Source organism: Haliotis rufescens, unplaced genomic scaffold, assembly GCF_023055435.1.
Source record: "Haliotis rufescens isolate VD_foot unplaced genomic scaffold, xgHalRufe1.0.p SCAF_16, whole genome shotgun sequence".
NCBI lineage: Eukaryota > Metazoa > Mollusca > Gastropoda > Lepetellida > Haliotidae > Haliotis > Haliotis rufescens.
The window spans coordinates 23,882,060-23,897,281 of record NW_025963846.1 but is presented as its reverse complement, the minus strand read 5'-3'; the positions used below and the strand labels follow the sequence as shown (position 1 = coordinate 23,897,281).

General features: G+C 40.9%; 1 protein-coding gene across 4 annotated transcripts in view; it reads right to left on the bottom strand.

Moving 5' to 3' along the window:
• Positions 1-4,256: 4,256 nt before the first annotated feature.
• Positions 4,257-15,222, bottom strand: part of LOC124133830 (orexin receptor type 2-like) — a 156,599-nt gene continuing 145,633 nt past the window's right edge. For 2 of the 4 annotated variants that reach the window (XM_046498370.2, XM_046498369.2), the window contains one exon: positions 4,257-6,448. In XM_046498370.2, coding sequence (XP_046354326.2) covers positions 5,195-6,448 — 1,254 coding nt within the window. In that variant the 3' untranslated portion in view covers positions 4,257-5,194. Of the gene's footprint in view, positions 6,449-9,240; positions 9,385-12,001; positions 12,122-15,222 lie in introns of those variants that run through there. The other 2 variants (XM_046498368.2, XM_046498371.2) reach the window with 2 other exon arrangements.

Sequence of the window (15,222 nt, the reverse complement as noted above, 5' to 3'; positions counted from 1 at the left end):
TGTTCACTCACTCTGCCTGCAGTGCTTGTGTCAACTGTTGGCGGTTCTGTGGTTGTTGCTGACGTGCTCGTAGTCGTTGCTCAAGTGCATCCCATACCTTTTCTATTTGGTTCAAAACTGGTGACCTGGAGGGCCATGGCAGGAACTGGGTGTTGTGATTCCTGAAAAAAGCTGTCTGTCTTGCCGTGTGAGGTCGGGCGTTGTCTTGTTAGAAAATAACGATCGCTGATTGCGTAATGAGAAAGACGTGGGGCCGAAGAACATCATCCGTGTAGGAGAGTTCTACCCACATCATCACGCTACCTCCACCAAATCTGTCCACTTCCTGTATGCCGTTTCATGCATAACGTACTCCGCGACGCCTGTAAACACGACGTCTACCAGCCGATCGGCGAAGCATAAAACATTACTCGTCACTTAACCAAACCATTGTCGTCGCAGTCGTCCAAATGACACCTCGGACTGGTCGTTTAGCGCGAATATCTTCAGCGCACAAACGGTCCCTCACTGTCTTGGCTGAAATCACACGCAATCCTGGCATTGCCGTAGTTGTAGAGCAATCTAGTTCCCTGGGCATGCTGCACTGCCTCCCGCAGCAATTAAACAAGTTGTTAGCACTTCCGGTTTGGAAAAAACACATGTACATCGTAGAAAGCCCTGTTTGTCTGTTTGTTGTTTAACGTCGCACTCAGCAATATTGCAGCTATATGACGGCGGTCTGTAATTAATCGAGTCTGGACCAGACAATCCAGTGATTGACATCATGAGCATCGATCCACGCAATCGGGATACAAAGACATGCATCAACCAAGTCAGCGAGCCTGACTACCCGTTTGTCCCATATGCAGTGGGCCTTTTATACGGAACGTCCAATGCCTCTAACAACGTTAATAAGAAAGTGATATGCACTTTCGGTTTAATGGCATCACTTCCGGTTTGGGAAAAGACTTGCCTTTTTAAACAGGAAGTACCATGCCAACACTCAAACCTCAAAGGGGTTAGTAAACATCTTTTTCGTGTCATGGCCTTGAGGATTATATTGATATGACACATCAATGTGTCAATAACACATTTCCGAAGGCTATGCAGGCGATATACACGAGGTTATACCTCTGAGACTCAAGCCCCATGTGGTTTTCAAAACAGTGTGGCAGTGGCAGTCAAATTCAGGTAAAACGAAAATGCGAAATAATCAATTAAAAATATTGCAACGAAAAAAGTTGGTTTATTTCAAAACTTCACAAGACAACGAGATGATGATTATGGGTGCATTAAGGCATTTCTTCTTTAAAATATAATCTGAAACTGTGAATAACTAGGGTCACCACTTGTGTTAAATAAAATTGATCTAAACACTTAACAAAAGACAAGCCGACTTCTTGCAATGAAATTTCCCGTACGATTCTGTGAAATCGGCACATCGTATATCACCTATCAGCAGACAGGAGCCCAGTCTCTGAAAAAAAGTACCAAGTGTGTGGCTAAGCATACAAGATCGGCGGCGTTATGGCTATGAAGAAATGAAAGCCCATTAATACAACATTAAACTCTTCCAATACACGATATTATATGGGCGTCAACAATAGCGAGTATAGATCTACATTGTCCAAACACGACAGGATATCAAACAATACTGATAATCACAGTAACTACAAAACAGCGAACAGCGAACAAACGCATGGTCAAGACACATTCGTCACTACTCGCATATTTCAATATATGTTCCGGACAGGCGAGTGATCACAAATACACGAATGAATACTGAAATTCATTTCGATAGAAACAGGGATTTCAAAAGAATTCCCATGTCCTACCAAGTGCAAAATTTACATATTTTGATAAAATTTACAAAATTCATTGCTTCAAAATCATGCTGTCATTTTATGAAAACATTTGTTTTAAAACCTGAAGGCATGACAGTCGGAGCATATTATGATGAACATTATTTCAATTCAACCAGAACAGCTTGATAAAACTAAAAAAATAGATTATCAAAATCTGGGTTAAAGGCTTAATTTTCTCTTGGTTAATCATAGGCACTTGGAGCATAATAGTAAATGTGTGGGTGTTGGGTTAAACGCCGCCTTGGGCAGTATTTAAGATACTCTAAGGGTGATGAAGGCAGCAGACGTGGAAACACCCAAGAGCACGGCCATGACACTCACCAACCAGGGGACATAATCAGACTATACGGCACAATCTAATACCACATATACCCAAGGGCCTACGAGTGTGTTATTATATTAAAAACTTATACTACAAGTGTTACGCCGATGTCTAGTGAAACTGTTCAAACTGTTCGATACACGCCATAAATTGGCCATATTAGAACTGAAAGTGCCCGGATGTTGAAGTGACCGGAAGAGACAAAGGGAGATAAGTCATGTGAAATCAGGTAATTCAAAGGTGATTGAGCCCAGGTTAATCTCCATACACCGATGAACATGTAGCACGTGAGATCCGTCGCTAGTTTGACCCGCAAACAACACTATACAAATAGCATGGAAATATACAAAACGTTAAATGAGACAATTCCAGAAGATATCAAATATACACGGACACAAACCATATAAACAATCTTAACATGTTAGTATAAACATAACGAATAAATAACAAATAGGATTATATTGACATTTATACACAAACAAAACATTAACGAGTGATATTTCATGTAATATGACATCCATGACATCCATGACATTAAATCAACATATGAATACTTCGCACACAACTAACTACAACTTACTAAACGGCGATGATTGATTCTAATAAGGTGCATCGGTGCTTAGTTCATTTCGTAGCCAATAATATTATATGCGTAGTTAAACAATCAGCCCACTTTCTAAAATAAATATTAAAACGTTGACCCACTTACGAATGGAAATCTTCATTGTTTTCATATGCATTCATCTGAACGACCATAATTTACTTAACAATATAAGTATAGGTTTAATTTACAACGAAATTGTTATAAATAGTTGCGGCCTGAAACAGCCACCCTGGCCCATGCCAAGACTTGGTGTTTTTCAGCTAATACCTCAACTCTAAATGCTCTTCCCTCCCCGACATAATACCACTAAATTGGACAGTTTTTTGTTCAGTAGTGTATGGATATTTTTTCTTTGGTCTGTGGTCGAAATGAAAATTAGTTCTTTTATTGTAAAAATGTAGGTTGGTGGGGTAAGAAAAATAATCTCGATTTTCCATGTGAAATTTTTGTGACATTTGACAGGAATGTTAAAATTGTGTAAACGTGTGAACAGATAATTCCATACGCTGCTTGAAGTGCATGTGAACCTATGCGTGGTATTTGAGCGAACATTATGGGTCAGTGTATCATGTCTAGGTCAGGCAGGAAAACAATTTGTGATTTTTTATTCATAAGTGTTATAATCAAGTCTAAACTTGATCTGATTCAGTAGATCCGTAAACCAAGCAATAAAAATATAACGCCAAACGAGAAAAAAACTGAAGGCGACGTTATTCGCCGCTGATTCTGAGAGCATCGTTAAGCTTGAATTGTACGTTATCATCATTTTGTACTGAAATTGGGTTAGGGGCACCCAAAGAGCGAACGAGTTACTCCTCCCCAACGTGTTACTGTCCTGGTCTACCTTCCTGGTGGCAGCCTGCTTACTAACACATGGGTGACTGGGCCGAACTCACACCGACGTCACGCCGAGTTCCGACCAGCGGATACAGCTTTACCACTATGTCTAAACTCCCTGCACTGTTACTGGTGCTTCGCGGCGTGTTGGGTCTCCTAGTAAATATGTGCGTCGTTAAGCAGGGTTTCCATTATTATATGTTTAAGTTACGCCTAAAGCTGTTTCACATAAATTCATTTATAAAAGGATGAAGAGCTATATTTTAGAAAACAGGGTTATCTTATTTTTTACCATGGTGATAAAAAAACACGTACAATAGGTACGTGCCCTGTCGTGTGTTGTATATACTGTAAGCAAAGGAAACGCACCATATACCATATTTTTATGATACACCCTTCATTAATCTATCGGACCGCCTCCGTGGTCTAGTGGTAGAGCGTCCGCCCGGAGAGCGGAAGGTCCGGGTTTCGATCCCCGACCGCGTCATACCAAAAGACGTTAAAAAATGGTACTTGTTGTTACCCTGTCTGGCGCTCGGTATTAAGGGGCTAAAACAAGGAGTAGTCGGCTCGGAGTCAGTATACTGTGTCTGAGTCGGGTATTCATGTTAAACTGCGGCATGGTATCTCAGTGAGCTGGCACTATAAATCGGCATCAGTCCGGAATAGTACAAGCAGCCACACAAACACACACACGTGCACGTACGTCGCTATATAAGTGCAATAATCTTGGACGCGACGTTAAACCCCATTTCACCTCACCTCATTAATCTATCGTCACATCCTATTCCATGTAAAACTGGTTACCGGGCGTGAATTCTAAAGACGTGAAAATACTAGGAGACATAACTGAGACAAAATAGCCCGGTGTATGTACAATGCCTCTCTATATATGTAATTAAAATATGTTCAATGGTTAAATAATTAAAATATATAGTATGAGAAAGTGGTTTTGTTTAAGGCCGTATTTAACAGTATTTAAGTTACATTACGGCGTGTCAGCTTGATGTGGGAGTCGTGTGGGACTTTTACCACCCCAGGTGAAATCCACGAGCACGGATATGGTGCTGACAAACCAAGAAACATAACCAAGGCACTCTGGGATTCGAACCGAGCACCACATGTTTCTGGTATCCAAGGGGACGCAACTCTGCACCTTAGACGACTGGGCCCGTGCCTCCATATATAGGATGAATATGTTCCCCTTTACATGAATTAAGTATATATATTTTGTGACGCAGTAGACATTGTTCACAAATAGCATACACAACAAACAGAACTACTCATATTAATACAACCAGGTAGTTCTATGCAAACACAAGCATGTATACTACAGGAATGCGAAGAGATGGGCCGGCCATCTCAATCATGAGGTGTATACACTAAAACCTCGTTAATCCGGACGGTCTGTCCCCGTTGAAATCGTCCGGATTAACAGATGTCTGATTAAAGAATCATGGGTATTTGGATACGATCCTCTTATGTGTAGAGGCGTGACCAACAGTAATCGTCCGGAAAAGATGAGTTCCGGTGTGGCGGGGTTCGCTATAGTCGGTGTTAATACACTTACAAGCTACTCGAGCAATGTCAACAGTCAATAGGAATCATTTCCTTCTTCGTGCTTCTGTCAGAGTCACATTTCTGGGGGTATCGCCTTCTCCTTCGTTCACAACATAGGATTTTCTTGATAGCTATTTTAGCCTGGCGTCTGAAGTTAATGTTTAAGAAACTGTAGATTATTGGATTAATTGCGTTATTGATGAGAAAGAACTTTGAGAAGAGCTTGCTTGTGACGGCAGCCGTGGTGCTCTGAGTCTCTTCTATGCTTTTGTCCACAGATCGGATGATCATAATGACAATAGCAGGCAAATAGCTTATAAGGAAGGCTACGGTCACGGCGAAAAGTACGATTGTCGTACGACTTACGTGGAGTTTGGAGGCATACGCGGACAAGCTTGCGAAACGGGAGCGTACGGTTTGAGTAGCGGAGACAGTATGGCCGTTGCTGTTGTTGCAAGAGTCTTCGTCGCTCACGCTAGGGAGGTACTTGACTCGCATCTTCTTCCTCTCATGGACTTCCTCTGTCGGTTTGGAGATTTGGTCTCCGATCACCATTTTCTGTCGGCTTCGTATCTCCATCCAGATCCTAATGTACAGGACCGTTAGGATCAGAAGAAATGCCACGAAGATAAACATCAGAACGCCGTAATAGACTATCTGGAACACCTTGTTTTTGTAGTCTTTGTCGATGGAGCAGTCGTAGCCCATGATGTTCGTGTTGGGGATGATGGGGTGGCTGATGCCGAAGATGACTGCTGCGGGTGCCGAAAGAACAAGGGCCATAACCGCTGCAAGAATACACAGCATCTTGATCTTAAACAAGCTGATCACCATCAGCGGACGGCAGATTTTGAAGTAACGATCAAAGGCTATTTCAAGCAAGACACACGCAGACCCATATATCGAAAACGTCTCCGCGAACCGGAAGATCTTGCATCCGGATGAACTGTAGAAGGCGTACGGGTAGCGCAGGTCGTAGATCTCAGTGGGCATCCCCACCAAGCAGGCGACAAGGTCGAATATGGCCATGGTCAGGATAAAGTAATTGGAAGATGTCTTCTTGAAGCGACGTCGATAGACGTAGACGACTAAGCCGTTGCCAAAGACGCCGGTGACCATGAGCATGGCAACGTAGATCATCACCGGGATGTACTGGAGTGCATGCCTGTCGTTCTCCTGCAGCAATAGGTCGTGATCCACTTCGGTCAAGGACGAATTGCATACGGGTTCTGTGCAGTTGACCATAGGCGGTGATAGGGACATCTTACTGGCGTTCATCATCTGCAAAATACGATTAATAATAATAATAATAATAATAATGAGTCAGGATCACCCAAACCTTCTTTACTGCATTTTAGATTTCAATAAAGAAACAAGTAAATAAATAAATAAATAAATAAATAATCATCATCATCATCATCATCATCATCATCATCATCATCATCATCATCATCATTTCGTCAGCGATAGGGATTTATTCTGTCCGAAATCAAACATCCTCGAATAATAAATAGTAATAAAGTGACAGAAGTGACAGAATATTGTACGTGTATTTCTGAGATCATATATTTTTATTATAACCAACGTGAAATAGACGAGGATATGTAAACTGCTGGTCAAAAGAAAGTATCAACTTCTAATTTGGATTTGACCAAACAATTACAAACGTTACTAGGCTGAAAACAGTGGTCTGTCAAATGATGCATGTGAGATCCTCTATACCAGAGTCAACTTCATCACCACCTGATAACAATTTCGTTTAGCCAGCATAAAAAAAACATGGATGTGTAGTTTCTTTTTCCCGAGACCCCGGCCTATTGCCGTATAAAATATCAGTCAGAATTAATACTGTTGATCGGGTGTCTTGGTCTATCTCACAGTCCCTGAACCAGATTATTTTTTCTTTCGCCTAGCCCTTACCGTAATGCTACAGTACTAACTAAACACATTACACCCGTCCTGAAAGAGCTGCACTGGCTACCTGTGAGACTCAGGATCGTGTTCAAGCTGATCATGTTTGTCTACAAATCGATCCATGGGCTATCCCCAGTATACCTCCAGGAACTCACTGCCCTTTACCAACCTGGCCGAACACTGAGATCTGCAAACAAACTACAGCTTGCTGTTCCACCAACCAGCAGAACAACATATGGCGACAGAACCTTCCGAAAAGCAGGTGCAACTCTATGGAATGCACTGCCCATTGATGTCAGGGGATCTGAAGATGTCAACACCTTTAGATCAAAACTTAAGACCATCCTCTTCAAAAGAGCATACGACTGAGCGCTCTTGAGCAGGCAGTTGTCTGGATAAGTAGCGCTATATAAATGCGTAATTTAATTTTAATAATTTAACTGAAGCAAGTCGAGACGTGCTATATATTCCACATTCCAACAAGAAACGCCTTTCCATGATGGAAACTATGACAACTGCAGTTAGATATGTGGTGCGCTTTCAGTACCTGGGAGGGGGGGTGGGGGTGGGGGGGTGGGGGGGTGGGGGGTGGGGGGGTTGCAGGGGCACGCAGTCAACCCTTTTTCTTCTGAACATTTATACGTGTGATTGACAAAGCGTGAACGTTAATACAATATGCAACTAAATTATTTGGTGACATGTTTTCATTAATTAATTTCATCAATTAATACATTCGACCAAATGCAACTTCATCTACCAACATTGCTTTTTTACTGTATTTTCTGGAAGAAATTATTTTTGTTTTAAAACCCCATCTCCCAAAAGTTAACAATGTAGACAATCAAAGATGCATGAATATGAAATATAATTAACAGCAGAGTATTGTTTTTTCCTTCTTATCTAACGGAATGGCGATATACATATTTTTACCATCACAGATTTGGAAGCGACTTCAAGATGTGTCGCTATATGGCCGCAATATTAGGCTGAAAAAAACCCATTTGTTTCTCGAGCATTGGCGTCACTTTAAATCATTTAATTTTAATTGCTTGTAAAAAATAGTTTTTAAATTTCCCGCGTCATATAAATCACACTCTATTATCCATAAAATAACTGGCTTGACAACTGACATTGTGCTACAGCGACGAGTTCAATGAGTGCTTGTTGGTTTTCGGGGTGGGGAAACTAAAACGTGTTCCACCTATATCATCACATATATTTTCAAAAATATATAAATTTTAAAAATCCTACAACCCTCCTCACTTTTGAGGAAAATATTATTTTGTTTACTTTATTTTATTATGCAGTCTAATACTGGTACCATGTTCGTTCGGGCACGAGCGCAAAGAGAAAATATTCAGATATTTCAGTCTTCGGAAATAATATTCTTTTACTTAACCTTTTTGGAGTTGTAGCTTCAAAAATAAAAGAGAGATGACTTCTTTGAATTAACACCAAACTGGCGGTGAGGTTCCTCGTTATGTGTGAAAGGATTACAGAGCATAGGTAAAAGTACTTCTATACACATTTAATAATAAAATGTACAAAACAGAAGGCTTACGATCTTGAAGCCAATCTCATTAAAATCATATCTTAGTTCTCGCTATCGCTAAACAAAGCTTTGTTGACCGGCAGCGAGAACGTAGATCTGATTTTAATAAGATTGTCTTGAAACCATCGAAACAGTGATCTTTGGTTCTCAAATTGAGAAAATAATTTTACATGTGGAGCCACCCCTTAAACCTACAATGGGTTTTATTGTACAAAAGTCTGTAAAAAAAAAAAATATCTGTAAAATTAGTTGACATTAAACGCCGCCGAGATAGGCTTAGGTGAGTGAGTTAGTTTTACCGCCGCTTAGAACGGTATTTCAGTTATAGCATAGCGTATCAGTTTACTGTGGCAGGAAAGCAACGAGTGAGTGAGTGAGTATGGTTTTACGCCGCTTTTAGCAATATTCCAGCAATATCACGGCGAGGGACACCAGAAATGGGCTTCACACATTGTACCAATGTCGGGAATCGAACCTGGGTCTTCGGCGTGACGAGCGAACGCTTTAACCACTAGGCTACCCGACCGCCCCAGGAAAGCAACGAAGTGATGCGGGTCTCTGATATGTTTTGGGCCGACCATGTAAATATAAACTGTTATATACATACCGGTTACAGCAGGATTTAGCGTGTGTGGGGCAGTCCACGAAGTATATGGAAAACAGCTAGTTATTTACTAACGGGAAAACGACACAAGCTTCGACACTGTCCACAGGTCATGTATCGAGTGATGGCGTAGACCGATGTTGATTTCAGTTCGAAGAAATAGTGTTGAAATATGACTCATTGTTGCCGAGGAGATTCGATTGGTCAGAATTATCTGCGTTGTTAATGACAGTTTCTAACTTCCTGGTGGTATGGGAGGTTAATTTACTCATCTGTCGTTACTGTCATGAAATTGTTGATGTTTTATTATTTTTCATTATTAACTTAATTGAAGTAATTGTTGTAATTATATTTATAATATAATACAATGTAATTATGTTAATAATATACATATACAATGTTACACGAGTGAGTGAGTGAGTATGGTTCTACGCCGCTTTTAGCAATATTCCAGCAATATCACGGTTGGGGGCACCGGAAAATTGGCTTCACACATTGTACCCATATGGGGAATTGAACCCGGGTCTTCGGTGTGACGAGCGAACGCTTTACCAACTAGGCTACCCCACCGCCCCCAATGCTTTACGAGGAACCCTGAGTGAAATGAGGAAAAAGCAGTGGGGGCAGCTGGAACCAGTTGTATGGTTGTTGTTTTACGCCGCACTCAGCACAATTCCAGTTTCATGACGGCGGTCCGTCATAAATCGAGTCTGGTTCAAACAAACCAGTGATTGATATCATGACAGGCAATCAACTCGACCACCGAGCCGGACAACCTGATATATCTAGTCGCCCTTGCAACAAGCATAGGGTGGGGACCAAACCTAACCAGGGATCATCACGAGGGCTATTAGGGTGCACATGAGTCAGTATGTGGGGTTGGGTGGGGTGGGGTGAAGGTGTGGGGAGGGGAGATGGTGGTGGGTGGAAGTTGACACAATAGTCACCCACTCGTTCCATATGTGTATACACTTTCATGCATCTTTTTAATTTGTCACACTTCAGAAACCTTTTAATGTTTCTTTTTATGGTTTTACGTAGATATGTATATAGGTCCCGTTCTTGTAAATATGTAGGATTTCAACCGTTTCTACCTGTTCGTGTCCATTTCGGATTTGTATCGCTCTTTCATCGAACCTGTTCGGTTGAATACGTTTTAGGCACTTGACTTAACTTGATCTAACCGAAATACTTAGAAACAAGAATAGCAACCAAACCACGACCTGAAACTGAACTTGTTTGAAATTCATATGAAATTTATTTTTTTTTAAAATAACATCGACTGTTCATAAATTGATCAAAACTCCCGTGTACTCCAAAAGAAAGACTTTTAAGGTTGTTGTTGATCGTAACAAAGTCTACACAATATATATGTATATCAAAGTGCATCTTATAGGCAAGATTTCCCCGATGTTGGTAGATGTACGGATGTCATCAGAAAACATCTGACTGTATGACAACCGACACGTGAAGTCCGAGTGTTGATGGTGAATCACTCCATAGTTTCACAACGTACAGGGGGCACGGGTGGCCCAGTCGTCTAAGGCGCCGCGATTCGCTGTGCAGAATTGCGTCCCTTGGGCACGCCAGAAACCTATGATTGTGGGTTCGAATCCCGGTTCGCCCCGATTATGTTTCTAGGTTTGTCAGCAACATACCCGTGCTCGTGGGTTTTACCGAAGTGGTAAACGTCAAAGACCTGAATCACTTCAGGCTTTCCTCCCACATTAAGCTTGCACGCCGCGATATAACTGGAATACTGTTAAAAGCGGACTTAAACCCAACTCACTCACTCACTCACAGCATACATTGTTGGCGGTGAACGGTATGCCGACTGCTTCACAATATCATTACTGTTATTACAAAGTACACATACAAATTTGTCAGTACAGAGAGAGTGAGCTTCGTCGCTTCTTTAAACAATATTCCAGTAATATCACGGGGGATGACAAAGAGAATAGTCTCACACCTTGTGCCCATGTGGAGAAACAAACCGGTCCTTAGGAGTGACGAGCGAACGCTTTAATTACTGTATTTCCCCATTAGTATTGCCCTTATCGACACATTTTCACGTCCAATATTCCCTGTCTAAACAATTAAATGTTTCTGACGTTTCTCCATTTTCAATTTAGTTTTTTTAAACATTTGTTTTAAATAACACCGTATAGGTCAGCCATTACGGTCGGATGTTCATGCGGCGAAACGTCCAAATTCGGTGATATTTGCAATATTTCAAAATACTCTGACAAAAATGATTTTAGTACAGCTGATTTAAGGTGATCATTTGAAAGCAGACATGTTTCGCTAAATTGAGCAAAGATTTGATTTAATATGGGTGTTTGGTAGCCATGTTGTAGCAAGCTATACATTTGTATACCATTTATACTATTCTACTTTATACTATAAATGAAATAAATAAAAATAATAGCAAATATATAATTAACCCATTTACTTAAATGACATGGTTAAACATCAGGTACAAATAAATACGAATTAAATATTCATCATATGTGCTGAAATATTAATATATTTTAGAATTACGTTAATGTGAACCCATGACAACCACGAGATAAAAATGAAATGTAATATTGTGTATGGATACGATCACAATAATGAATTAAATTATATAATAATAAGGTTAATACTAGTACCAGCACAAGAAGAAGAAGAAGAAGAAGAAGAAGGGGAATCCCAAAGCGTTGATACAAGGATAAAAACTTAAAGATGATAGATGCTTAAGAAACATGGCAACATCCATACATACCTCAGCTCGCCTCAAGCACATCGTATTAGCGATCACTATACTACCAAGCGTACTGTGGCTCAACGTAGTAAAATGGCCTTTTACCATACATAACAGGAAAATCGTCAACCATAACGGGAAAGGGGGGCGGTGAGGTAAGGGGGACCTGTCAGCGTCTGTTTCTCACACTGGCAGGAAAGACCATCTCTTGTCTGACAAGTAGTGAAATCAAGGGGACGCGCACCTCTTCCTAAACAGCTCGTCTTCCACGCTTACTACGTACTGAGTGATTAATAATACATAGATACGCGTGCTGTAGGTCACTAGGTCAGGGACGAGCTTCTGGGTGTGTCATATGAAGAAAAATATAGAATTTTAGTTTTGTGTGATTATTGTACGATACTAACGTATGCGTACTGAGTATGTGTCTGTGTGGAAGGCAAGTAGATATCGCGTTCGCTCGTCACATACAATTCCCGGTTCTATTGTTTGTTTGTTTGTTTGTTTGTTTGTTTGTTGTTAACGCCGCATTCAGCAATATTCCGGCTATACGACGGTGGTCTGTAATAATCGAGTCTGGACCACACAATCCACTGATTGATATCATAAGCATCGAGCCACGCAATTGGGATACGATGACATGCATCAACCAAGTCACTGAGCCTGACCACCCGATCCCGTTAGTCGCCTCTTACGACAAGCATAGTCGCCTTTTACGGCAAGCATGGGTTGCTGAAGACCTATTCTACTCCGGATCTGGGTACGGGTTCTATTCCACATGGGTTCAGCGTGTGTAGACCACTTCGTGTCTTGGCAGGTGGTTGCTGAAGCGGTTAAAAGCTATGATAATTTATTCGGTGGCCACTTGTGTGTTCACATGGACATGTATGAATTTTAGCAAATAATATAATATTATTGAAGATGGTACAAGATGGTACTTGTTGTTATCCTGCCTCGCTAAAACACGGGCTGAGTGAGTGAGTTGGGTTTAACGTCGCTTTTAACAGTATTCCAGTTATATCACAGTGTGTCAGCCTAATGTGGGAGGAAAGCCCGAAGTCATGCAGGTCTCAGACGTTTACCACTTCGGTAAAACCCACGAGCACGGGTATGGTGCTGACATACCTAGAAACATAATCATGCCGAACCGGGATTCGAACCCACAATCATAAGTTTCTGGCGTGCCCAAGGGACGCAACTCTGCACAGCAAACTGCGGCGCCCTAGTCGACTGGGCCACCCGAGCCTCCACGCAAGTACTTGGTCGAGCAATAGGATACAAAGGAAAAGAGAAAGCATCTGAAAGGGATATCGAATAATTATTATAAGGGATCAGTCACAAAATATGACATTAGATAATCGATTTCGATTTCTGTATTGTAATATTATATGATGTAACTTTGTAAACAGAAACATATGTGTTTTGTTATAGAATTATAAAAGAATGAGATTTTAATAAATACTAATTAATATGGAAAATACAGTGTAAGCGGCGCTTAATTTTATCCAAGTGCAGACATATCAGTTTATTATCGCATGTATAGGCGTGTCGTTCTTAATGTCTCGTGTATGCAATTGTATTGCTCGGGATCTATAACAATGTTACTCGATCTGTCTGGATGGATATGTCTTGTTATCTCGAACGTTCGGATATCTCGAAGTTACAACACGGCCAGATAACGGTAAGCGGTATACATAAAGACTGTATTAACTGGTAATATAATCCGGTTTGAATGATATAACACTATAACTGTATTTTAATGTAGAATTAACAGTAGACCGAACTCTAACGATCAGCCCACACTTCCATTAGTCACGGTGAATAAAAAACGTATTTGGTTGGAGTGCATCTGCAACTAGTGACATCACTGCATCCTGGGAAATTCTTCGAGGCGCAATTAGAGATAGAAAACGTCCGAAGTTCGTAAAAGAACAAAGCGTCTCCGTGAGTTTACGTTAGAAAACTTCAGTGAGACAGACTCATTACAGCAATATACAGACAAAAATACAGCAATATTCAAGCAAAAAAATTACAGATCGATAGCACCATTCTCTACTTTACTGTCATAAATTGTAAGTAATGTCTTAGAACATCAGAAAAGGGGTTACTGGCGGTAACAAAGACAGATTAATGCGACCTTGTTAATCCCAAACCGCGCTACCCTGCCGATTACTGTAAGAAAATCTACAAATATTCAAGGGACATCACTCCTGACAGTGTATCCTTTATCCAGAAGCGGCACTGTCCGGGTGAACGGGGTCTGGTGTGTATACAAGAGATGAACTCCAAAACGGTGACTCGTTTATCCAGACATTTATTAATCCGGACGGTTTAACTGAAATGGTGCTGTCCGGATTAGGGGGTTGGGTGTATTTGAGTTGATCTACTGAATGACAAATGACTCTACTCCATAACGTTAGAACATTCAGAAATGTGTTTAACTGGGCCCCGTTACACAAAGCGACTTCGGGCTACCATGGTCGTAAGTTTTTGTTAAATTATGGGAGTTCCGATCGCCTTAGCACTATAATAGCTTTGTGAAACGGGACCTTGGTCCCGTTCCACAAAGCGATCTTAGCGCTACCATTGTCGTAAGTCAATGTTAAAGAATGGGAGTTAAGATCGACTTAGCGCTAAGATGACTTTGAGGAAGGGGACCCTGGATGATTTGACTGAAATGTTACCGTACGGATTAACGGTAGTTTGAGTGTGTTTGATTCGATCTACTTAATGCCATGAATGACTATGAATGAGTATGTGTAGTTTCAGCGTGTGAATGACAAACGAGAGGTGTTCATTTCCTTCAGCCAAACACGACCTGAACCCCGACACACAGAGACCATTGAACTCGGCGCGGATACCATATCCGCTGACACAGCAAGGATCAGCTCTGCATATCATGCTTGCTATACGGCGTGGGGATTCAAGTTAGAAAATGTCACCAGCATACGGTGGCCCATAAGGGACATGGAGTCTGTTTTTCAATATTTTTATATTTCACTTACTTTTGTCGTAACCTTTTGCAAATTAACACAATTTGTCATACAAATATGTGATAAATCATGTATAAAAACAACCGAAAACATGGAAAATGTACTTTCAAGTAGCTATTGAATCGCTGAAATGTGAAGCGAAAATGTCAAAAACTAAAATGGAAATATCAAAAACAAAAACGAAAAGGTCATAAACTAAAATGAAAATGTCCAAAACAAAAGTGAAAATGTCAAAAACTAAAATGAAAA